Source organism: Gadus chalcogrammus, chromosome 15 (assembly GCF_026213295.1).
Source record: "Gadus chalcogrammus isolate NIFS_2021 chromosome 15, NIFS_Gcha_1.0, whole genome shotgun sequence".
Taxonomy (NCBI): Eukaryota; Metazoa; Chordata; class Actinopteri; order Gadiformes; family Gadidae; genus Gadus; species Gadus chalcogrammus.
Genome location: NC_079426.1, coordinates 19,266,409 through 19,292,860, shown reverse-complemented (window position 1 = coordinate 19,292,860; position 26,452 = coordinate 19,266,409). Strand labels below are relative to the sequence as shown.

The following is a 26,452-nucleotide window of genomic DNA, read 5'->3' as shown; positions in this document are numbered from 1 at the left end:
GCAAGTTTGCATCGGTGGCTACAGTCTTTCTTTGCAAGTCCAGCAATTGTGAGCAATCGTCCACACAAAGCAAACACAAAGCAGTTTCGACCCCGTTACGTGGAACAAACAAGGCTAATGCCTGGCCTACTGGCAGTTCAGATGAGGGTCACTCAGCCAGGCCCAGATCTTGATCATCTCCTGGGGGGTTCGGGGGTGAACCAGCATCAGGCTCTTGTAGGCACAGGGGTTGGCCCGATACTTCTCCTCGATGTCGAAGGTCCTGAAGCCTTTGTGCTTCTCCGGGGCCAGACCTAGCTTGCGGAGGCACATCCCTGTGTACACGTCGTCGATGGGATAGAGTGCCACGCGCTTCGAGACGTTGTGCAGACGGGCCGCCAGATCCCCCGAGTAGAGGTACCCCCCACCCCCGGCGTACGGCGGGTACACCCCCACATACATGCTTTCTGGGATAAAATATTTGACTTTTTTGTCCCGGTGGGGCCCGGCGTTGGTGATCACATCCCCCACAAACAGATCCTTGGCTTTGGGAGCGGAGAGGCCGCCGAGGAACTGAAGGATGCTGTAGGTGTTCACAAAGACATCGTCATCCCCTTTGAAGATGTACTGTGCTCCGGGGCAGTGGGTCTCTATCCAGCCCAGAAACAGCACCTCTTTAACGGTCAGGTTGAAGAAAGAGTCGCGGTAGTCCCACTGGACGATGTCGTGGTGGCGGGAGCTCTCGTAGCGCAGCATGTCGGAAAGATCCGGATGATGGTCCACCTCCGATGTGTTACCCAGCAGGAAGACCGTCTTCACGGTCCGATTGGCCAGGACTCCTGACCGCCCCCAGGACTCACGGATGGCCTGGCGGCGGTCAAAATGTGGCGCTAGTGATTTGATGGCCAGAAGCAGGAATGGGGGGTCCATGCACAGGTCAGGTTGGTCCACCAGCAGGGGATAGGAGCGGCAGCGCATGTATACAAGGAAGTCCTTGAAGCGGCCAGGTAGGGAGTTGTAGTCTTTCACCTGCGTGGTGACCTTGAAATCGGCATGACACGGGTCAGAGGTCAAGGCCGTGTCATTCAGCCAATGGGGCAGGTCATCAGTGCTATAGTTAGCGGTCAGGATGGGGTTGTTCTGGAGGTCCAGAACCTGCTGCTGGAGGTTCCAGTAAGCCTGGTTCGGGACTACCTTGGACCAGAAGGGTTTTGTTGGTAGGTGGACCTTGTTTGGATCCCCCTTTTCCTGGCCATTGTTTCGGGAGATCAGAATGAAGATAAAGAGGTTCACCATTACCACCGTCACCAGAACCTTCATCCTCCTCCACAACAGTGCCATGGCCACGCCCTGGGAGAGATTCAGAAAAAGAGAGCACGACAGGGGGGGACGGAAAGAAAAGTGAGTGGCAGAACATTATTCCTATCTTCCTCTCCATTATGTCTTCAACTATTAAATTGATGTCTACACCATTACACAAATACATGTGTTCGATGTATGTATATAATGAAGTCCCCTTACATGCCAAGGGTAAACAAGCTGGGGAATCTTTCTTCTGAGAGTTTAATTATTCAAGCTAAAAGCAATGCTTCATCATCTACATCTACTACTTTTAAAATCTCATAGTGTTCAAATTCCCCCTGAAACAGTTGGTTCACTGGCACTTCAAAGTGTTATGGTATTATTAAGTATTCCTATCAGTACTCTGTACCCAAATCCAAATACTTCTGTCTGAAAAAAGTGGAATCAATGCGGTTCTCCGTATCAACAGTAGTGCTAGAACCGAGCGAGAAGACTACAACCACCCCCCTTTCCGTTTCCGGTCACCGTTTCATTTACAAAATGCAGATTTACAAAATGCCAAATAAAACACGACAAACTGTATTTCGCTACGATACTTGATGAGGGACATCAACAAACACCACTAACCACCACTATTCAAAATTTCGGTGTTAACCACTCTATTTCATCCTAGACAAACAGCTCAATGTTCAAAATTCCGGAACTGGCCTTTAAGTATAATGTGTCTCAATTAGCCATAGCTCAGTGGTTTATGGAAGATGACACAACAAGGCCGAAACCAGCCCTATAACAGTTAAATAGTTTTAAGTAGCATCATAGTTCAACACTAGCGAGATACGACTGAAGAAAGCAAAGTTACTTTGTGATAGCCCAATACTAAACCATTCTAGTTCCTTGAAAGGAAGGTAAGAACTCAACATAAAGGAGAAAGAGTGAGAAAAACGGAGGCAGGGAGATATTAAGACAGAAAAATAGGGAGCTAGACAAAGCAGAGAGAACAGAGGACAATCTAGTTCTTCACCAGGTGTCTTTTGTAGTCTTAAGTGCAGGCTGATAACAACCCTCTCATTTAAGGTTTAGTTCCATCCAATTCCTGGTGTACATCTCATTCCATTCTATTCTTTTTTCAATCATTTGTCCTTTCTTTGTCTATAGTTGTCTGTTTTGCTTCCCAAAAGATATATATATATATATATATATTAGTGCTGTCAAGCCATTCAAATATTTAATCGCATTAATGTCATAGTTAACTCACGATTAATCAAAAAAAATAATTGTACGACAGTGGTAGGCCTACCGTAAAACTTCAATAGCCCAGGCTTTAATTTGTTAAATCAAGTTTGAACAAAACTCTTGCTCAGCAAAGATGGGAAATACTATAACATTTATTTTTAAACCAGTATGAATATTCCTACCGTACGTAGGCCCGTAGACAGCAGGTGAAAAAACGTCAACGTTTTGCCAAGCCAAAGAGCGTTAATCGCACGATAAAAAAAATGAACGCAGTTAAAATTGGTTTGCGCTAACGCCGTTAATAACGTGTTAAACTGATAGCGCTAATATATATATATATATATATCAGTGGCGGCTTGTGTTTTTTAAAGTGAGGGAGGAGGGACTGTGTGCTTGGTTGCCATTGACCTGCTTGCACTGTTAGTGGCGTATGGTGACATTAAGTATGTGAGACACAAATTGTTTCAGGGTGTTTTGGGGAACTACAAAATAGCAGGGAGGGATAATTATGTGAATCAAATTGATACAAACGCACCAGTGGCAGCATTGTACTATGAAAGCTGTTAGGCAGCATGTCTTGGACTACAAGGGCAAAAGGAAAGGATGCAAAGCCAATTAGTCAAATCAGGCCTACTCTTGATTTGTATAACTAAATAAAAAAATCTGGGCCTAGCATTGGGCCTATAATTGCCCTAAATGACTGAAGCTATTGGTTTGTTATTTGGCCAGGTTTACTTTCAGCTACAATTGTTTTAAGAAAAATGAAGACACAAGACCAAAAGTGTCTTCATGCTCTGAATCATTCATTAACAATCCTTCCCACAATATCAAACATAACGGTCAGAGTAACAAACAATTAAAAGAACAACAAGAACATTATTTCACAACTATTTGCATGGGCTGTAAGCATAACATTGTTTGACGCAAATGTGGATGTTAATGGATGTTTCAGAATGTTGGTCATGTTAAGCTAATTAAGATTGAAGGACTTCATTTATAGATCAAGTCAATCCTGCTCGCGGGTAGCCCTGCCCAGCCGCGGGCTACGGAAACGCCAATATAACCGAACAGTAGCGCACCGCTCGGTGGAAACGAGGCATACAACTGAGCGGGTTTGTTGGTTCTCGGAGAATAGACTTGAGGGGGTAACCCCTCCCTCCAGGCTGCTCCACAGCCAGCGCTCCTGCTTATTGGTTCATAGCGCAGCCATGCGCTATAGAGTGGCGAAGTCACGCCCCTAGCGGTAGCACCCATGGGACCTATGAGATTGAAAAATATGAATGGGTTTCAATGGAGAGAAAGTAATTATTTTTGGTCCCAGTTTTTATATGCCCTTGATTACACATATGTTGTTTGTGGATTTAAATGATAATTTTTCATGTCAAGAGTTTGACCGTTTATTGTGCAATTGGTCAGTTAAAGGTTGTAGAGAAAACACAATGAGGAAGACTACATGTCTCGTATGGGCCGTCACGCTCCCTGAGACTGGCGTGGACAAGACCGACAATCTCCCCATCAGCATTACTGAAACTCTCCACATGCCCCGATTTATAATGGTTTTCACCTCTTTCGATGCTTTTATCCTCCCCTTTGGAAAAACTAACATAATCAAACTTCTTTACGAAAATGTTTAGTTTTCTTTGCATTAAAAAATTATCATTTAAATCCACAAACAACATATATGTAATCCGGAGCATATAAATACTGGGACCAGAAAATAATTACTTTCCCTCCATTGAAACCCATTCATATTTTTCGAATTCATAGGTCCCATGGGTTCTACCGGAAGGGGCGTGACTTTGCCACTCTATGAACAGACGTAGGCGGGATCAAGATCCCTTAGCTAGTCACACCCACTCAGAGGAGTACTTTCAGGGAAATGAATGGGAGTCAATGGAGGCTGAGGGAGGAACGTCCTCCCTGAAGTAATTGTCAATAGGCGATGCTAATGTCCCTTTACCGAGGAAAACTAACATTACAGATACAAAAGGTGTTAAAGTAGTCATATTTAAGGGCATTAATTCATTAGTAGTCTGGGCAATCTACATTTTTTATTCTCAACAATGTTAAGGAGGATCTTCCTCCCTCTCCTCACTGGAGAAGCCTCCACTGATGGCTCCACCTTCTGGCAAGGTTTCCTCATCTAGCCCGTTCTGACTAATTTCACTCTCACTCCATAGAGTACAAGAGCGCACTTAAATAGATTTCACGTCCTTCGCTTTAATCTTGTTTTCCCAGTTTTACCTGGCCAAACGCACAAGGCACAGGGACATTTAGTTATGATTGGGACCCTCAAACTCTGCACAAATGTAATAGTAGTACTGGGGTACTGGTGGTACCAGTACCCCATACACTTTCATCATCAGGATTGGTTGAAGGATCCGAAACAAGAAGGAACCAGCTGCGTGTGTGTATGTCGAGGAAAGGCATCTAACCAACTAGTGCTTTGAATGACTACAGGTTAAAACGTCGCTGAATAAAGGCAGCCTATTGACCATTTTCAAATATATATATTTTTTATTAAAAACATCTGCATAGTTCTTCTGAAATGTTCTGTGAACTGTATGCGCCGTTTGTTGCAAATTCATAATTAAAATTCATACAAATAAAGATTTCTCTCAGAACAAAGCTATAGAAAACCTGGTTCTAATAATGATGGCCTGAGGACTGTGAATGAGAGCTTAGGACAGGCCATGGGGCTATTGTGCTTTGTGTCCCTGCATACACATTCTCTCGTGACCGCACTCCACTCGGCCTTACTCCATTGTCCAAACATCAATCCACGGTTTGTCTTGAACTTCCTGTCCGTGATCGACTTAACCCATGAACCTCCTAAACACGCTCAAATATCCCCCTCCTGGACCCTTATCCCCGCCCATGGCCACTCTCCCCCATCCCCCTACCTCACACCAAACAATTATTAACCAACAGGTCACCGCCAGTCCAAAGACAAATGAGAGAGAAACACTTCTATCGCCATTGAGCACAACATTATTTCCTACATATTGTAGGACATAAAAAGTTTAACCAGAATGTCCCATTCAAACCTGATACATGCCTACAGCAAGCATTGCTATATCAATTGAGTTAAAAATTGACACATTTTAAAGAAAATATTGATTAACGAATATATGAAAATAAGCAAAGCATGTCATTCAATACATATTCTGTAGTGCTATCTAGTATTCCATTATTGTGACCACGTATGTCTTTGTAAAACTGTTGATTCAGTGTTGAGTGGATACTGAAACATCCTCTCATCTTTTCTTCTCCCCCCTTTTTCCTGTTTCTCCCTCTAGGAATCAGGTTACCGTTGTGTTGCCTCTTAGCCGCGCCCAACCCTGCCCACACAGCCTCCAGTGCACTCCATCTCTCTGCCACTCGCTTTCTGCTCATTTAATAATGCTCTCCCACGCCCTCTCTCATCACAATCATACTATATCTCAATCCAGATCCAACATGATTAAAATCCTGATTAACCAGATTATTTCAACAGCGTCATTCTAAACATATCATTCTGCACGGTTGGGATGAGCACATGAACATACAATTAAACCTTCCGCTCTTCTCTAAGCAAACACAGAGGATTCTGGGAGATGTTGGGAGTAGTGGGGGAACCAGGGGAAAGAAGCAGAACCACATTTCAACAAGCCCGCTGCTCTTAAACTACTAATTAGCAAGGGGTTGACGATAAAAAACGTGGCTAGATAGGCATACCGAGTTGCATGGAAGAGTGCTGTGGAAGAAACTAAAAATTGTAAGCCACGCTATTACCTTCTATCTTTTGGTCAGATTGTACAACTCACAGTCGCAAGGAGCTTTTTACAAGAGCTCTCGCTGCACAAGGGCTCTGTTAGAGGTGCAGGCCCACGACATGCATCAAGTGGGGTTCATATGTAAAGCCTGATTATCAATGCCCCTCACCGGGCTCCACAAGCGCAACTCCTACAACGCCCCATAAACGTCCCGAAAGGGCAATGAAAAACATTGCCCTTTCGGGCAAAACTTTAAAAAGAAAGAAGCCTTATGATAGGAACCAGGACATAGGCCATTAATGTTAATAATTATCTAATGGCAAAATAACTTCCTGTACAAATATCCGGCTAATTGACATACATCTCTTTTCCCCACCATAGCCTCCTGACAGGCGTGGTAAAGTTGATTATAACAAGTATCCACAACTCTTCCTGTCTTGCAATATGCACTGGATTGTCCCTGCAGTAGAATTATGCCGCTTTTCCACCGCACATGTAGCTCGACTCGACACGACACGACTCGACACGACTCGACACGGTAGCAGCGCGGGTCCTTTTACACCGCAAATAGTACCTCCGGGACGTGGGCGGGGTCGGCTACGCGAAGGGCCGTGACGTATTTTGTACGCGACGCAAACAACACCTACGTAACCCACACATGGACAGAACCCACATAACAACAATGGAGAACATCGATGCGATGGTATTCGTGTTCGTATTATTAGCTGGCATGTTGAAGAAGTGGAAAATGTTGGCTGCGGCGCTGCTATGGCTGTTACCAGCATGGTTTCCATGTCGCTCTCGTGACTTCGTCACACTCTCTGGCCAATCAGTGGCCGGCCGTCTGCCGACGTCACCTTTTAGCATCGGCTCAGCCGCTTGGAACCTAGAGCGAGGCGGTACTAGAAAAAGCAGCCACTTCAGGTACCAGATACCATGTTTTCGCGGTGGAAACGCAAAAAAGGCGAGCTGAGTCGAGTCGTGTCGAGCTGGTACCATGCAGTGGAAAAGCGGCATTAGAGGATCAGAGGTAAAGCCTCAATTTCTCAAACAAATGTCCTTGACTTCTGCCTTATAATCTGGTAATAGCACCAGGCCTCAGCAGTGGATGCATTGTATCATACACAGAAAACAAAAAATTTCATGCAATATTTGCTGAATCAAATCACAGGTTATGTGTCATCCTGAATGTCCAGAGGGATTCAACAGTAGTTTCAACAATGCCCTTAAGCTACCAATGAAGTTACCATAGAATGGCAGCACTACCTATATTGAGTGGTAGGGACGTTTATCTAGTAAAATACTAAGTCAACACAAGCTAATCAGCAATAGCAATTCCAGTAACTGGTTCTTTATCAAACGTGGCTTTGTCCCCAAGTTTTCACTGTTTCAGTCACTCAGTATATGTTGTGATGGTTGCGGTGAAGTCTGAAAATGAATATGTCAGAGGAAGTCAGCCTGGTCATATAAACATTTGATACAAAAAAATATAAATAAATATGTAAGGGCTGAGGACAAAATTAGACATTGGAAATAAGTAAATAGTGTCAATGTCTATTTGATCTGAGTGTTTTGTTCCTGATAGAAGGTCACTTCAGGGGAAGTAGCGACTCTTTAACAGGGTTTTTATACTTGTAGCTATTGCTGCAATACAAGTTAAAGGATTTAACAAATACCCGTGACGGCCTACTTTATTCACATCTACAGCTCCATTGTGCCTCGATGTGTGTTATTGCGTCGGCATGTGCGATATACTAGGATAATGGGGCAATGTTGAGCATGTGTGTTGAAAGAGGGTCTTTATGCTAGATGTGTGTGCGTGTAGATTTTTATGTGTGTGAGAGATCTTACCTCTGATTGAGAGACCGGGTCTCCTGAGCTTGTCTTGTTGAGGTGTGCAGTTTGCACCTCTCTTACCCCATGCTGAGCTCCACCCCCATTGGGGAAAGCAGCCAATGAGAATCAAAGAAGGGCATCAGGGCTGGGGAATGACAGAATAGATCCTAGAGGGAGGGAAGGAGGGAGGGAGAGAAGGAGAGAGGTAAAAGGGAGAGAGGACATAGGGGAAAGAGGCATGAGCAAATGAGTAAATGAGGTTAACGGACGCTAGCCAATAACTCCAATTACGAAGTATAATATATTAAAACATGAAATATTCTTATTATTATTAACAGCATTATAAAAACGTTAACTAATTTTTTTATCGCACAATTAACGCAATTATTATTTTATTTTTTCTTTGGCTCAAAACAAAGAAGCAGTAGCCTGACTGCTATGTTCATGGCAGTATGTTTGTATGTTCATCATTTAATTACATTATAGGCTTCTTTTTTTGTATCGTCCTGTTTTGATCAGTTTATGCCAATGTTGTTATCAATAAAAAAACATTTGCTCAAGGCAAACCGATGCACTTCTCCATGTTGATAAGAGCATTAAAATGAGAAAAATGAATGGGACAAAGAAATCAAGGGATATTTAGAATAGAAAAAAAATTGAAGTTAACTATGACATTAATGTGATTAATCGCGATTAAATATTTGAATCGCTTGACAGCACTTGTTTTAACATTTCAGTCAAAGACCTTCTTCAGACTTATCCGACTGAAAAGATCCATCTGATTTAGCTCTTACAATATCATATTCAGACAGTTACTCACACAGATGTGGGAATCCTCAATTTTATATTCTTCCATACATTATAACATTTTAATATTCAAACCTCCCTGCCAAACCCCATCCAGCCCCCTCATCTAGCTTTAGGTTTTTGTCAATGCCTCTCTTTTGTAGGCATTCAGGAGCCATGGGCCACAACCACCGCCAACCCAGGCAGGTGCCAGCAACACGGTTTGAAGATAGTAGCAGTACAATGCTGGATTTGCATGTGCCGAACAATCACAGGACAAGCAGAAGGTGAAAGAATATGGGTGATGATAGTGTAGTGGCTAGGGTGTCTTACGAACCGAAGTATAGTACAACATCCGCAGCCTCCACTCCATGCTTCACACCTCCACCTTTAAGACATGTGTCTGTATTCAGCCAGTCCAAGCCTATTTTGAGATTTACATTTAGTTTGCTAAAACACAGTCCCCTCTGTATTCCTTGTATGCAATTTCGTTCTGCAAGTTCTGCATTTTTTGGTTTGAAGATTTATTTTGAGTCAAGAAAGGTGATTCATACATTGCACCATTAAGCCCTCATCGTTTCAGGGAAACAAAGATGATGTAATTTTTTAAACGATCAAAACCACTGATCGTTTAAAAGTCCATAGATAATTTGTATGAAAACAGTTTGAAGCTATGAAGAAGAAATATTTAGAAGGTTTTCCAACATTGTCACCATTCATCTAAATCTATCCTGACGGACATTAAGGGTCCAAGAGGCAAACATTTTCAGCATGCAAAATAAGGCATGTCCACCAGTTTTCCAGATGATGAAGTTTACACACATGTAAAAAACTATTTACACCATTGGCGATGCAAATATGTGGCACATTCTTTATAATAATGGTGCCGGTGAAAAGATGGATGGAATACTCAACCTACAGCCTAGTGAAGACGAACTAATGCTCTGACCTTTCTGCCTATTATTTATTTGGCAAAAAAGAAATGTTTATTGGTTGAATTACCTCTAGCGGGCAGAATGTTTAATAAAGGCATGGCAATGCATAAGCCTGTGTAGTGTAATGGTAAATAGTAAATATTAATAATAGGCTACATTTTAGCATGAAAAAAATGCATTTAAAAATAAGGATTGAAATTCAAATGGGATTTTAGAAGAAGATTGACAGTTGCTTTCACAGTACTGCTGTGACTGACAGCAAAGTTGGATTCCACTATCCCAGAAAACTGTCCTGATCAGAGAAAAAAGCCAGGAGAGGTCCAAGGTCATATGGTCACAAAGACAGGTGAACCAGTTGACTGAGACCATTCCTCTCAGGAATGGTCGTAGGCTGTGGCATTTTAATCAAAAAGATAGGACTTGCTTTAGTGCTAGGGTTCTAGCGAGAATTGAAGTGTTATCCTTGTCAACCATAACGCAGTTTACGGTCCCTATGAGTTCTGCACTCAGATGAACAGTCCCCGGAGCGAGCAGAAAAGGTACAGGAGAAGAATAACAACGAGAAGGAGAATACGTACAGAGCAATGTCCAAAACATGGAACAGAGGCAGACTTCCCTCAATCTAAAATCTAGTTTTTTCTAGTTCTCTCTCTCTTGTCTCTAAACCATGGAACTGAAAGTTCCACACTATCTCACGCAAATATCGTCATTTGGAGCACAACTTTCCTAGCGTTCCGTCTCGGGATGAGGAACAAGGTTCGTAGGACTCAAAGCATGAGTGGCTCTGAAAGCTGATGTCCACCAAGCAATCCTACTGGATATTATAGTTTAGCTTTTAGAATTATGAAAATAACAGACATTTATATAACAAAAATAATCACTTTATATGAAAAAAAAAAAAAAAAGGTTTATTAATAAAATCGTGTTTTAAACAATTCACCACTGGCTGATTGATGCATGTAGATGTTTCTAAATAAACTATCTGAATAATCGCACAGAAAACCTAACGATTATCCCAGTTTGAAATTATGTAGAGACAATTTAACATACAAATTACAACTCTTAAAATCATACCTATAGCACATTTTATTCCCCCACAACCCTAAATACATCTAATCTGGAGACCCCGATATGAAAGGCTACTAATTTCCCTGCTCTGAGCTCCACATGCGCAGTAATTTTTTTTAATGAATGATCATATTGGCCATGACAATTTCATGGTATATTTATTGGTACTGTAAAATTGTATACATTTCTCAATGCAGCAGCACTGCTAATGAATCTTTAATGGGCAATGGAACACAAACATCATTACAACTGATGTTTGTGAGCATTAAATGAATGCCTGCTGCTCAGAATTATCAAGTCAATTTTAACAAGGGACATCCCTTTGCACCAATTTGATATGAAATTACATTTTGTTTGATTTGCATTAGTAATGTAAAAAGTGATTGTTGAATAACATTAAATTATCTATTAGATGGAAATTCCTCCCAGGGATTCAAACTAGCCAGAGGTACGCTAAATGACAGACAAATCTGATGTTTGTGAATCAGAATGAAGGAGGACTGCCTAGTACTGCTTGTAATCCAGTAAAAAAACACGTCGCTCTCTGACGTGAAGAGGTGATTTGTCTCAGAGAAAGAGAACATGAAATTTCATTCTGTTGTAAATTATTAGGGCTGTCCCCGACTCGGAATTTCGCCGAATCAGATCTGCCTTTTCAGTCCAGAGATTCGACTATTCAGCGGCCATGCGGCGCAGGTACAGTGGCGGCTGGCGATAATTATTATTATTTTTTTTTAAATGACATTTAATAAATTTGATTTCCTGTATTCTGGTGCATTTTGGGGATGGCCTATACCTATTAACCTACTATTCATTCAGATTCATAGCCTACATCCTGACTTGCAGGGCTTGGACAAGCTCACACATATACAGACCTACTTTATGGCCATTCAACCAGCCATTGCTATTTTACCCATTGTTGTTATTCTGATATTGAGACAAATCATGATCACTGTCCTATAGTGTCCATTATTTGTGATTCTCAATGTCTACTTCAAATGCAGTTAGAAATTTGCGACAGTTGCTTCATTTTGTTTATATGATACAGGCCGAAAGACTAAATTAATATGAAACTTACTTGCTCCTTTTAAGTATAACATTGCCTTGGGAGTCCAATTCCACCACTGAAAAGGGTGGAAAGTGCTTACAACTCTCTGCTAGTTAGCGATCTATCTCTTCTCTACATGTAGTGGTGTTACGCGAATGCTGTTGAGGGAGGTAGCCTATTTGATTGATTCGCTGAATTGTCCTATCATGTGGTGTTCACAAAAAAGAAAAGCGATACCATTGGCCTGGGGCGCACACTGGTGCGACCCGAGGGTGAATTTTCTTGCGCCAATGAAAAGCCGTCTCTGCTTGATAGACAGCAAAAAGTTAGAGAGCTTGCATTGACTTCAACGTGGCCGGCGCCCCTGACTTGGAGGAGGGCTTTATTTCGAAATGACCAATAACTAGCCTAGCCCCAATCATTGACGTTCAGACGCATTTAAATGGTTGCTGACAGTGACAAGTATAACACACAATTAAACAAGGATAAACGCTATGCATCTTTGTTGATTTATTTCGTATTGATAAAAGTTGAATAGTTGGCAGATATATTCAAGTGAATATTTCACGGAGGGGTGGCACCCTAGCACCCTCTATTGACCCACCGCCACTGGGCTATAGGCATTTTATATATGCTTGCGCATTGCGCTCATTACGTTTTCACCAGTTTTCTGTCAATCAAACTCGTCGGAATTGCAGCCAACTTATTCCTGTCGGGTTTTAATTAGGCTCCTGTCCATAATGCGTCAGATAATGAACACGGGGCTCATGTATAGGCTAGTGGATAGTCCACTATATGAGCCCCGTGTTCACGATCTGATTGCATTTATTGAGCCCGAAAGAATACACAGTGCTGTGTCGCCACCACACTGACTGCGCTCCTAGAGAAAATGTAGCAATAATGTAAGGGGAGACAGCCGCTTCCCTCTGCGATATTCTGTATAGCAAACAAATTTACAATGAATCAATCGCCACAGTGACATGGACTCACCACTGGGATGCTGACGGCGTTTCCCGCCTAATTTTCTTTCCTTTGGCGGCCCACAGTCAAATTCTGGGTTCCTAAATTGGCCCTCAGCTGTCAAATCTTTGAGAAACCCTGGTCTAAATAAACCGTCCATGCACCAACCGTTGTGGTTTCAATTTGTATCCATTTCAGCACACGTCGTGCCGCATCAGCCCTTCTAAAATATATAATTATTACTGCATTATTCTTGAAGAAAGTGGTCCAATCCTTGGACGCTTTTAACTCACTTTATTTGTTAAAGTAGGCATGTTTCGGTATGGTAACTATGAAGCTTAAGGGAGGGAATTGTATCCAACGCGTGGAGAGGAAAATACCGTGATCTACCTCAAGCCCCCGGGCTTAGGCCCGGTGGCTCTCCGCCGTCTACCTAGTGATCTCTGTCCTCTCCACTTCGAATCACCCGCTACTGCCCGTCAAGTGGGCGTGGCCTATGTGAAGTGGGCCTGGCCAGGGTGACGTAATGGCTTCGGCTTCCTCACTTGTCTGAGGTGCTGCCTTCGGTGGATGGAGCAGCTATTGCAGCCTTCAGTAAGGTCCTGCTCCCCCTGTGGCTATGTATAGTATTTACGGCTTATATGTTTGGTCCTGCTCCCTAGTGGTTATGTGTGGGTAATACAGCTTGTGTGTTTGAATCTGCTTCCGATGTGGAGGCAGCTTATGTTCTTAAAATACGTAACATTATAATCCATATAAATATTATTCCTGTGCATTTCAATGTTTTCGATTTTTAGTTTTATTAATGCACACCACTCACTGACGACTAAAATAAAGGAAGTCGGGGGAAACCCCCGCAGTCTACTCAGATTCTCTGAGTCGACTGCGGGGTTTCCCGACTGATGATTCGAATCATCGACTTTCAGGGGACAGCCCTATAAATTATACAACAGTTAGTTCCGAACAAGTAATTTGATTAGACAAGAGGCATTCCATGAGTACTGATAGAGTTTAACAGCACTGAGACATTTACCTATACATGCATCACTCCGCTTTACAGGTGTTCTAATAACCGTTAATGTCATTAACGGTCCTTATGTAGCTTTGATTGCAACAAACTTTGCATCGCAAAGATGGACATGTTTCCAGACATAACCTATGAGTCGATATCACTTAAACATATGAATGGTATGAAAAGTAGCAAGCTAGTGTGTTAATGTGTTGCTTGGAAACAGTTCAGATCAAGTCCAGTTTGAGGATCTATTTTTGTTGGCCAAGCCAAATAAATCATGAAATAAACAAACCAATCATAATCTTTTGTTGCTTAAAAGTTAACTAATAATTGGCGCTTGTAGAACTGTTGTATAAAAGCAATATAACACTTGTGCTGTTGTATATCAACACGGCTGTGATTATATTCGGCACTCGGCCTACTGGATCACAGCCGTGCTCATATTCAATACAACAGCACTCCCTCTCGTGTGATATTGCTGGACATTAACTGAACTGATTGTTCAGGGAGGGGGTTTACCTCAAATCAGTGGGAGAGGTTAATCATTCATGTGCCGGGGACGCTGTGTGACACCTCCGGTAAACAGATAGGTAATCTTGTACGTTTACCCTCTACCTAAACACACAAACACGCACACACACACACACACTTTCAGTTCTGTTTAACAGTAACATGAGAAACAAAAGGGGAAGCCTCTACTGTGCTACAGAGCACATCATTTAGGAAATGATGAGCACCACATTAAGGAAGCACAGCCCTTTCTATAGATAGACTCATTTTACCTGCCAAGAAGTGTTTATAATGCAACAGGACCGTGTAAACCAGGCTTATGTGGCTCATTAGTCATGGGCAGTGGGCCTAGCTCTGCAGTTCATCTGTTCTGTGTGTCTTGTAACACAGACATGTATCATTTCCACTTCGCTCAATGAACCCAGAACAAATCTGAATACCAAATATGAAGACATATGAATGTTATTATGCATCAGTGCGATGCAGGTGTTACAATTCAAAGTGTGAATAACACCCATGGGGACAGGATAGGGCAACAATTTGAACGCTTTTTCTTCTGATGAGGCCTCTATTATCAGTCAGCTAGTCAATCTTGACCCCAAAATGAACCCAGATACACCAAGGACAGAAATAGATAGGGAGCCATAGTTTACCTACAGGACAAAGACAGGTTAAGAGGGGTGCATTTCATATAGTGTCTGGAACACTTTTGTTAAAAATGATAATGGCAAGCACTGTTTAAACAACAAGGTTGAGTCAACTCTTTCTCTGGAAGGGATGACTTATGTTGCACAAGTTTAGACAGAGGTTGTGACATAATGGACCAAAAAGGTTTGGAAATAAGTTTGAAGCCGTGCCACCATTTGAACGGCATGCATTTGCCAACCAAGGCAACAGTACCATGCGAGATTTCCCCACTGATCAGACCATTTTTGGAACACATTGGGGATTAAAATCCACCTTGTTAAAAATCGAACGAACAGCAAGTTAATGCAGAATGATAATCGACAGTAATAACCTTTCAATTAAAGCCTTAGTGAAAAAGGAAAGAGTGAGTCAATTCAAACACACAATTTGGATGCTTCTTTGCGTTCAGATGCAACCTGGTATGTTACATTTAAAGACAGCCTGATTGAGGGACTGAAATAGAGGCTAAAGTGCATGGTGTGTGATACAGGAAAGCACTTGAGGTGATTTGGTACCTGGATACCAAATATCTAAAGTACACACCACTATTCACACCAAGCCACTGAGATAATTGCACATATACAATCATGCCCGTGTGTGCAATAGCATATGCCCATAATAACCATTTAAGAGTTTAATATCCCCTTAACATATCCCAAATGGGTAAAAGCTGTGGCCATTGACCCAAAACAACTGCTAAACTGGAAACATAGATCACTGATATACAGTGTTAAATACAGTATTCAAACATGTACATCACTTGTAAATTTCCAGAGAGATATGCCACTCAAATGAATAGAATAGCACGCCCAGGGCATTATCAACATTGTTGTTAGTATTAAAATGGTGATGGTTGGGAAGTGTGGTAAGCTCAATGTGCGACAGGTTCGGAGTGGCTGTAACTCTGCACCACGGCTGAATTTCGGGGACGTCTTTGAATACTGTGTTTGTGGCCCACTAATACCTATATTAAAGCATCATAAAATAGAATGGCATGGGATCTTTAATATATTAATTCTGGACACAGAATATAAAGGTAAACTGAACTTTAATGTTACACAAAGAGGGGAAACAGTGGTGCACAAAAAATAACAAACCCCTTCCCTAAAAGAATTTCCCTTTGTGATAAAAAATCGTCCTGCATCGTCCTGTATCGTGCTCAGCCTTTGTCCAACAGCATGCAGGGGAGAGAGAGAAGCGGAACCAGTACATCAGTCCCCCCCTGGAATTTCATTTACCTTCCCCCCCCCCCCAAAACCAACCCTCCTTTCTTATTAGTTTGCTAGTGTATTTAGTTGGTGTAACATTTGCAACTGCAAAGGCCTGTGCAATTCCACTGTGCTTTTTTGCATGAGCACCTTGCCGTACAGTCCTTTATACAACTGCATTTGATTAGTTCACTGCAGGCTTTTGAAGCGATTGGCAAGTTGCTCCACACAGGAAGCCAGGCCTGGCTGTCTACATCCAGTGTCCATCCCCATCCTTCAGGGCTGGTTATTGGCTGCTGGGTTTTTTCGGATGTTGACCAGATCCCAGACTGGTAAGTGACTCTTTTCACGTGTTGGATCAGTGCTCCTTGGGTTGGTGGAATATGTTCCATTGCCTTGGTCTTCTGGCAGAACAACTCTCTTCTTGCACCATTCACTGATTCCAATTCACTCTCTTTTGTCGCCCTTGTACTGTCTTGTCATAAAGAACAACAGTGAAGCGCTCCAGACATCGGAAGTGTTGGGCATCTATGGTCACAGCAGTGTGCGGATTTGCTGCTATGTAGTTGAAGGCCTGTGTGACCTCTGGGTAGGAGTTCCAAGCAATCCATGCTGACTTCTTCCCCTTCCCACAGAATGCTGAGGTTGTGTCACAGCCTGTGTAGCAGTGGAAGACTGGAAGAGCGGTTGACTTGTCCTTTCCCAGAGCGTGGCTGATGGTATTTACATGCAGATAGGTGTAGTTCTTGCCAGTGCCAAAAGCAATCCAGATGTTTGCAGCTGGATACTGGGTGAGCAGGGCATGGAACTTGCCAATGAGGATCACAACAACATCTGTATCCACAGTGCGCACCAAGCAGGTAGAAGAGCCATGCTCCAGGGCATCAAGCAGGTGGATCAGTATCCTAGTATCGGCCTCTTCATGGTTGCATGGCAGCATGGAGTGGCTGGTGTCTGTGCCGACCACTCTGGTTCCAGAGGTAATGAAGACCAGCTTCCCCCCTGGCCACACAGTGGACTCAATCTTCCCTGAGTTAAAGGTGAAGAGTTCCTCCTTGTTCTTAGGGTCACGCAGGAAATCTGGCCAATTCCCCGGCAGGTTGTTCTGACCAGACACCTTCCGTCGTATCCCTTTGCCTCGCTTCTCCCTGGTTGACTCTTTTAGACTGCTGGGGAAGTAAGTATCCCAGACGACGTCAACTCTTTTAGAGGTCCACAAGTGTTTTATGATGTGGGGAATAAAGACACAGCTGGCATATTCTTCAAACGTGGTGATGTTGGTAGGGGACAGGAAGTGGACCACAGCAGCTCCGTCAAGTACTTTGACATCAAAAGTAGCAGGAGGTTCCGGTTGTGTCTTCTGTACAAGGACGTTTAGCAGATCTGACTTCTTTCCCAGCCGTAGTTTCCCTCTATCAGATAGAGAAGGAGGGTATGGATGGTTTTCGTGCTCAAAGAAGGTGCTCAGGTCCCCCTCTCTGTGTTGAGTGGCTATGTACAATCGTGAGAAGAGTGCCACATCATCCTTCAACATTGAGATCTGCCCTGCCTGCTTGCTCTTGGTCTTGGGTGTTGGGCATCTGAAGAGCGGCAGCGAGTTATGTTTGATGGGCTCATGGATGGAGTGTGTGCGGTCCACTATCACTGTCTTATTGTAGTTGTTGTACTGATCCCTGCCCACTGATTCCACATGGCGGACAGTGTTGACCACAGACCCGTCAATCACATTCCGTGTGTCCAGCGTAAGTAGCTCTGGGGTGTTGTCTAGGAATGGATTGCTCATCCCACTGATGGTGGTCACCAGAGTGAGGGCTTGGCCTTTGAATATCTTCTGTGTGGGCAGTCCTTCTTCGTGATGTTGTTGTTTCTAATTGTAACTAAGATAATTGTCAACTAATTTCACTAATTGTGTAAATAGCATGCAAAAAAAATGATCTACTGTTGGTAAAACATCACTTACTGATATTCCTAACATCTTTACTGCATTCATTGACCCAGCAAATGTACATTTTGACACCAAGATTGACCTTCTAAGTGACTTGGAAGCTGATATATTGACATTTATAGGTTTTACATGCGAAAATCTTGGAAATCCAAGATGGCCGCCTTCCACCATCTTGATTAAGTGGAACCCCCTCTAAATTGAAAGGTATGGTGATGGAGAACCTGTGGAAAAAATTTGGTGCTTTTGTCCGCCGTGTCCCCATTTTTCTCAAATCTGGTCCTAAGCCGCCTGACTATGGAGGAGACAGCAGTGTTGTTTTCGTCAGGCAAGACGAAAACGAAAATGACGTCGTCAGACCCCTTTTTTCCATGACGAAAACGAGACTAAGACGAACGTCACCAAAGCCATATAAAGACTAAAATGTGACGAAATATTTAGACATTTTCGTCAGACGAGAACTAGACGAGACTAAATTGTTAGTGAGAGCATGTGAGCGGAGCGGAGCGTGGAGCGGGTGGTGGAGCGGAGCGGAAGAAATACGTTGGAGCGGGTTGGAGCGCAGAGCGGTTTTAAATTCAAAGGCCGGAGCGGGGATTTGACTCCGCTCCAGTCCGCTCTAGTCCGCTCCAATTTTAACTGCTTCTAGCGGCTTACATGTAGGTGGTTCACGTAGAATAGAATGGGTTTCAATGGGAGCATCCAAGCAACCTGATTGGATAAAACGCGTCACGTTTGACCCTTCCACCCCCCCCCCCCCCCCCGCCCGCAACACTGGCTCGTGTGCTCGCGCGCAGCTGCGCCTGCACGCACACGGCACACACACACTACAGAGAGAGGCTGGTGGACGAGTTTTCGTCGGACTAAAACTAGACTAAAACCTTTTGAGTTTTCGTCAGACTAAAACTAGACTAAAACTTTCAAAGATAGAAATGACTAAAATGGGACTAAAACTAAGAAGCATTTCGTCAAAAAGACTAAGACTAAAACTAAATCTAAAATGCCTGCCAAAAACAACACTGGGAGACAGTTGGTTTGAACACTGGCATTCTCTTTTGGAATGAAACTCAGGTTCTTTTAAAAATGTTTGTGCTGATCTCTGGCTGACTATTCCGGTCCACCATGTCAATAATGGAATGGAAATAATGGTAATGGACAAGAACACGTCACTTTGAACTACTCAAGATCTCACACACACACACACACACACACACACACACACTCTTGAATGTGCTTTTATAGTCCGATTCCATGAAAGTGAGAAAACAGAGGAACCTGACTATGTTTGAGGAATAATGAAAGTAAAGTACATGGAAATGAATCACTCAAGAGTGTTGTTTCCGGTGGCTCTTGAATAGGGCATTATTTCTAAAAGCAAGATATTAACTGGCATGTTGGCCTTTATCTCTCCAAAAAGCATTGTGGTCTGTTTGATGGAAGTTACTTGAGTGCTGATGAATCATCATCATTGAGTGATGGTGAATCATCATCATCATCCTACCAATTCATAAAAGCTAGCATGTATAGTTTCAAAAGTGATCATACTACATTGAGAACAAACATCAGAATTGTAACTGGTAATTGGTTTTTCCAATTACCAATCACCTATTGAGTACAGTACATCATATCCTAATGAGTGATTTACTGCGTGAGTGTGCATTACGTTTTGTTTTATAGATCCAAAAAGGAACTATAAAAAACTAACTAAATTAATTACCTAAAAACGAACTGAATTAAACCTTCAAAATATGGTAATAATTCAGGGCTGCATAGTACCGTTGTGTGTTATTTAAAATGAACAATGAATCAAGACACACGCAATGTTGGCTGATTCTCTCCTCCTGAATAGTGCCTTACAGGAGCGGATTAGACCCTGCCCAGTCTTTTTGATACAAGGCCACAGCTCAGCCCAAAGACATGTTATGGCAGGCTTGACATGGCAGCTCAGGTTATTGTGAGGGTGGAATTAGCCAACCGTTTTGATGGAGAACACAGGGCCTCCATGGCATGACAAAACACAAGAGACATCTGCTCGAAAACAGGGGTCAACCGCAGTCAGACTTTAGTCTACAAGATGAAGGGACGGAAACAGGATGTTACTGTCTGTTCCTGCGGTATAATAATAGAGTAAGGAGACACAGGCATAATGTGTGTTCACTGTTTAGGCACTAGGCAGCAGATTCACAGACCCGCATGAAAGACTCAAAATGAATAACACACACACACACACACACACACACACACACACACACACACACACACACACACACACACACACACACACACACACACACACACACACACACACACACACACACACACACACACACACACACACTTCATGTCATGTGTTTGCAAAATGCAGACATACACATGCTTGTAGCAACTACGAAAGCAGCAATTACCTTGTTTCACTATTAACTGCACTACTAAACCATCACGGTTTGGTACCAATTGTAACCAAACCGATTGTACAACATCCTTTCACCAAAATATCCCATTCAGAGTATTTAATTATACTGAAGTTATACTTTTTAATCCTAGTGTAAAATAGAATAGCAAATTGTTGTTCACGGCTGAGGGGGATTAGGGGGGGACGTTAATCACTCTTTTATAGAAAGTTGGTAGCTAAAACAAAACTTTGGCAATACAACTGCACACCATCCTGTTGTAAAAAGCAACCTATGAATCACATCCTGCAGTGCAAGTACTAGGGATGGGCAAAATGATTCTTTTCCGGGAACTAGTTCTTTCAGTTCAGTTCACTATAACGATTCGTTTATTTGATTCGTTCGTTTTGATTCGTTCGTTACGTCAGATTACATCTTAAAAAAAATTAAAAATAAAAAAACTTTTTTTTATAATTTTTTTTTTTTTTAATATGTCGTGGGTCCGGATAGGACCGTCAAATCCGCAGTCCGCCGTTTGGAGATGCCTGCTATTTAGTATGTCGAACGTCCCACCAATATTTATACCACTTGCTTACTCTCTATATTTCATTCATGGTTTTACATTTATAATTTTATTTTACTTTACATTTAATTCTTCATTGTTCAGGCATTACAGAACTTGCATGGTCATAAATAAAAAATACGAACTGCAGTTTAATTTCTTTGTTTGTTCTTAAATTGACGTAGAATGGAGCAAAGACTCCTGGGATTGGGAAATGTGTTTATCCAATAAACAGATGGAGGTCAAGTCTATTTTCGAAAAAATGTAGGGGGATATATGAGTCGAATGGTATGACCCAAGATACGTCAGAGAGAGAAAGCGCGCATATTCGACGGTACCGCCTTGTCATTGGTTTACCCAGGTGCCATTCCAACACCATTGTTACCTCTCATTGGCTGAATCTTTGAGGAAGTTGTAGACTCAATCAATATGAGTCGCGGGGAGACGGAGCTCTGTTCGTTTGTATATTTTATTTACGTGACCATATGTTTGGTTGATGTTAAAAAAAAAGAATCAAAGAACCAGTTCTTCTTGTTTTGGGGAACCAGTTCTTGTCGTTCACGTTCGGGATTCGTTCTTTGTAACGAATCAGTCGCGACCGACACATCCCTAGCAAGTACACATTTGCTTGTAACGCCAAGGTAGACTTCCAGCACCATACCATGATGGGACCTTATCCTTAATCATTGTATCCCTCGTGGTAAACAATTCTGCTTTAACAAGATTAAAATGAAACAAGTAAGCAAGGGTAAGTTGTTATAATATATTCGGGGAAAGCCAATCAAAACAGTGACAAAATGTGCAATGCAAAACCAATTAAATCGTTGATACAGCCAAACATATGCAGTTCTGTCATGGTAGTGAAGAATGGAGAGTGACAAGTTGTTAGGGTAAGCTAAACAATAGGAACCATGGCTCCAAGTCTTGGCAAGGGGGGAGACGTTTGGCTGCATGTTCTCCTTGTGAACGATGTCCCTTTCTTAACACTATGAATTTTGTCTCATTTTTTGCACTTATAAGGATAAGTACAAACTCTTCCAAATGTTTTTTTTATACTGGTTACAGGTTACTTTGATCCAAGTATTACTGCTAGATACATTTTATGACAATAATGTAATTATGTAATTAGATGTAACTATGCAGCTAAGCATATATTATGCCCTTGCAATAAGTTTGAACACACCTCCAAGATGCTTTAAAGAGTTGTGCTTTGTCAGGTAGTGGGTCCTGCAAAAATATGGATTTCATCGCCAGTCATATCATCGATCTATTTGTGTGTAATTTCTTGAGTTTTTATTTTCTTTGCAATAGCTTAGCTGGCTTTAGGTAGTTAAATGAATCCTGAGGCTGCGTAACAACAAACAGTGAATACAATTTACTGACCATAACCCTAACTGTACGTCCACACCAGGAGCGACCAAAGCGTCAAGGACGCTCTGGTCGCTCACAAAGTTTCGCTGCGAATTTTTCTGTTCGCTTTGGTCGCTCAAGGCGCTCATGACGTACAATTCAATTATGCAGACGCATTTAAAGGAGCCGTATGCGTTTAGTAGGCCCTACAGACAGCCATATATCAAATAGTGAACTCTCCCATACACCTTGGCCATATTGCCGAGACGGTTTTGCTTGTTCGATAAAGTGCTTCGACAACAAGTAGGACAGTGATTCCCCCCAATATAAAAAAAATCCTAAAATGTTAGTTTAATTAAAAATGATTCACCTCAGGCTCCGTGAATAGTGGGGAATAGAGGGATAAAAGACAAGAGATATATCCCTTGTCATTTATCCCTCGTCTTGTCGATTAGTTTGTTTATGTGACGATTTCAAATACTTTTTTGGTTTTGTTTAAAGCATGCTACACGCGATTGTTTGGTTAGATTGGTGGCATGTAGAGCAAATTATAATGATTCCCGCTTAAATACAAACGTTCTAGATGTAGCCTATAAATAATCCCGCTTATCATCACTTGATATCCAAACCACTATGGCGTTTCGATCTCTGAACTGAAAAAGGGTGGGTTCGTACAACACCGGGTGCCCAGTTACAGCCGCGATTAATACTTCAGCCGACATTTTGTTCAGTGAGTGAATAAAGGTAGGTAGGAACCAAAGTGCCTGCCGATGTTCCCTGGGATCCACGCAAGAGAAGAGCGTCTACATTCCGATTGGCTGTCAGTGTTTGGTCGCTGAAGCGAATAATAGTCATTTGCATAAAGTTAAAAAGTTTTCAACTTCTTTTTGACGCTCTGGTCGCTCAACTTTGGCCGCTGGTAGCGTTGGTCGCTTTGGTCGCTCTGGTCGCTCTTGCCCATAGAAAGTGAATGACTTCCGGCGATTTGGTCGCTCAATTCGCTTCTGGTGTGGACGGACAGTAAACTGTGGTACAAATTATTATTATTATTTTTTTTTTTCCTTTTGTTATAGGCCTATTTATACAAATCCAATCCACATGGGTTCTTGGAGTTGAATCCATTTTTGTATACGACAGACTACTAATGTTTCCGGCACTGACACACAGTCCTGATTCTAAATATAGGAGAACGTTTTATCTTTTCCAGTTTTGTGCTATTGTTGTTTCTCCACGTACAACCTGGCAAATATCAGAGCTTCACATACAAACTGGCCGTTGTTGTAAATTCACATACAAACAGACCAAACAGCAATGAAAATATCTCCAGGAGAAACTCCATTCATCGAACTTACACTAGTATGCATCAATTCCTAAACAGATACTCACACACTCTTTTGCAAAGACTGCAGAACTTGACATTATAGTTGCAATACAAAAGGATACAATCTGCCAGTAATGTCAAACCAACACTGCGGTCGGTGGATTCAAGGTCTTCCCATGAACTTCCCACTTCTGTTCGTTTCATAATTTCAAGTGGACATCACAGGAGGTTGTATTAACAGCATGATGATGGGCAACATAGCCTCATTTCTTTTGTATCACTATAAAAAGAAAAATAATTTCGAAGATGTCCTAAATAGGCCTAATATGTTATTTTTCACATTCTCCACACCTGAGGTTACCGGTTTAAACTCCGGCTCTGCCCGCTTTGTACTCACTGGAGAAAGTTTGGTCTTATCACCAAAAGGCCTTATCAAAATAGTCACTCCGATGTCTTACTTCAACCCACTGACTACAGCCACAACCGCCCTACTCAGTGGATAGGCTTTGAGAACCAGGTTTTGAGAACCAGGCTATTAGAACCAGGCTACGAGAACCAGGCAGTGACCGCGAAATATTCTATAACACTAGATCTAATTGCATTCATTCAATTAAATGTCAATTCATTTTTTAAAAAGTTTATTCCGAGTTCCGAGTGTTCTTGAACGCAGCATCGCTGTATCGTTCAGTCCATAACTTCAGTAACACCGACCATAACTTAATGTTATAGGTCTGTGTCGGAGAACACAGACCATTATCGTACGTGCTCACCAAGATATAACATGAAGTTATGGTAACCATAACTTTGTTATATCTAGTTGAACACAGACAATAACTTTGTTATATCTCGTTGAATACAGACCATGACTTCATGATACATCTCGGTGAACACAGACCATATCTTCATGGAGCCAGGCGGTGAACACAGACCATAACTTCATGTTATATCTCGGTGAACACAGACCATAACTTCATTTATATCTCGGTGAACACAGGCCATAACTTCATTTATACCTCGGTGAACACAGGCCATAACTTCATGTTATATCTCGGTGGACACAGGGTCGGTTTCCTAGTAAGAACTTAATGGTTTACTTTTTCCTTCTCAGCTCATTCTAATAATAATTTACAAAAATTAACCATTGAATGTCTACGCACAAATGTGAAACTTTATAAAAGTGATTTTACTACTTGAAGAAAAATCTAGCGTACTTCGATGTTGCCAGCAATACATACGGTTTAGTCATGAAGAACATACCTTTTGTGTCTTTTGTGAGCAGGTAGCCTGGATGCAACAAGCAGATATATTCCTGGATCTCATGCGTCTCAAGAAAACCCCGATATCGACGTAGGACTCGGACTCGATCGCCACACTTAGTTTTCTTTTAGTCTTGTAAGGAGAACAGAGGAAAGCCTTTCGGTCTCGACCTGGTGAATTAAGACATCATACAAAATGTGAAACTGGCGAGGTAAATGTAATGTTCATTATGTTGCCCAGCCATGATTCTCGTGTGTGAGCCTGGCTATGATTGAACAGTTGCTCCTCCTGAACGGTGACGCAGCTTTGTTATTCAGAGACAGAAAACAGGGCGGGGCACTGGCGCTCCGTCTTTACACTGCTCTCTCTCTCTCTCTCTCTCTCTCTCTCCAAAGCGAACAGGTGGGAGCCTGTTCGTACCTCGAAACCTAACTGAGACTGCGAACACACACACACACACACACACACACACACACACACACACACACACACACACACACACACACACACACACACACACACACACACACACACACACACACACACACACACACACACACAATTTATGGTGTTTATAATGTTAGTGTAAATACAAAGATTCAGAATCTCTTGTGAAATTATTAATTTTTCATGCAAAGAAAGTGCCACCCAATTTAGAGAGGTGTCACTGCATATGAGCAATTAATGGCTTGACATGCATCCGATACAGCTGGCCATGAACGCTGGGATCAGAATCAGTGTAGCGGTTGAGCGCTCCTCCCTGCCCACGGGCCAGGGTGACAGCAGTACTCCAGGCATGAACAGAGGATCGGTTTGCATGTGACTCTGCTGTTCCGCCTGTTGGGGCCTCGCTAGCGCCACCAGGCTTCGTCAGGCTGTGTGCGTGTGACAAAATGTAGAACACACAACTTGGCTCAGAAACCGCCTGCTATGCCACCTCTCTGATCGGGTCGGGGTGTCAGGTTCATTCACATCACGTGACTTATGGGTCAAAAAAAGGCTGGTTTGGAAAATAATACTGGGAACTGCTGCGCAAACATACGAAACGTATCTGGTATGCACCGAAAAGATCCACACATAATATCACCTGATAGGCCTGGCATTTAAAATGAGTAATGGAATTCAATCTACTATGGGTCTGCAAAGCAGGAGTGTGTAGGGTTTCTAGGTATGATTGAGGGCTTAATATCATCCCATTTAATTTGAACCTTTGAAGCTCTTTGAGGGGTTTTGTTCATACAAAACGTTTGCCAACTGGAAGTTGACCAGACCAGTGCAAAGTGCAGGACTAAAGTTATGACATGGCAGATA

General features: G+C 42.3%; 1 protein-coding gene across 1 annotated transcript; it reads right to left on the bottom strand.

Annotated features, from left to right (window-relative positions):
• Positions 1–25,468, bottom strand: b3gnt2b (UDP-GlcNAc:betaGal beta-1,3-N-acetylglucosaminyltransferase 2b). Its single transcript, XM_056608824.1, has 3 exons — positions 25,142–25,468; positions 8,121–8,272; positions 1–1,329 (listed from the first exon to the last, which is right to left on the bottom strand). Exon 3 carries the CDS (start codon positions 1,318–1,320, stop codon positions 127–129), a length of 1,194 nt encoding a protein of 397 aa, XP_056464799.1. The 5' UTR covers positions 1,321–1,329; positions 8,121–8,272; positions 25,142–25,468; the 3' UTR covers positions 1–126.
• Between the last annotated feature and the right edge of the window lie 984 nt (positions 25,469–26,452).

Coding starts and splice junctions, on each gene's coding strand:
- b3gnt2b (XM_056608824.1), bottom strand. CDS start 1,320: ATGGCACTGTTGTGGAGGAGGATGAAGGTTCTGGTGACGGTGGTAATG.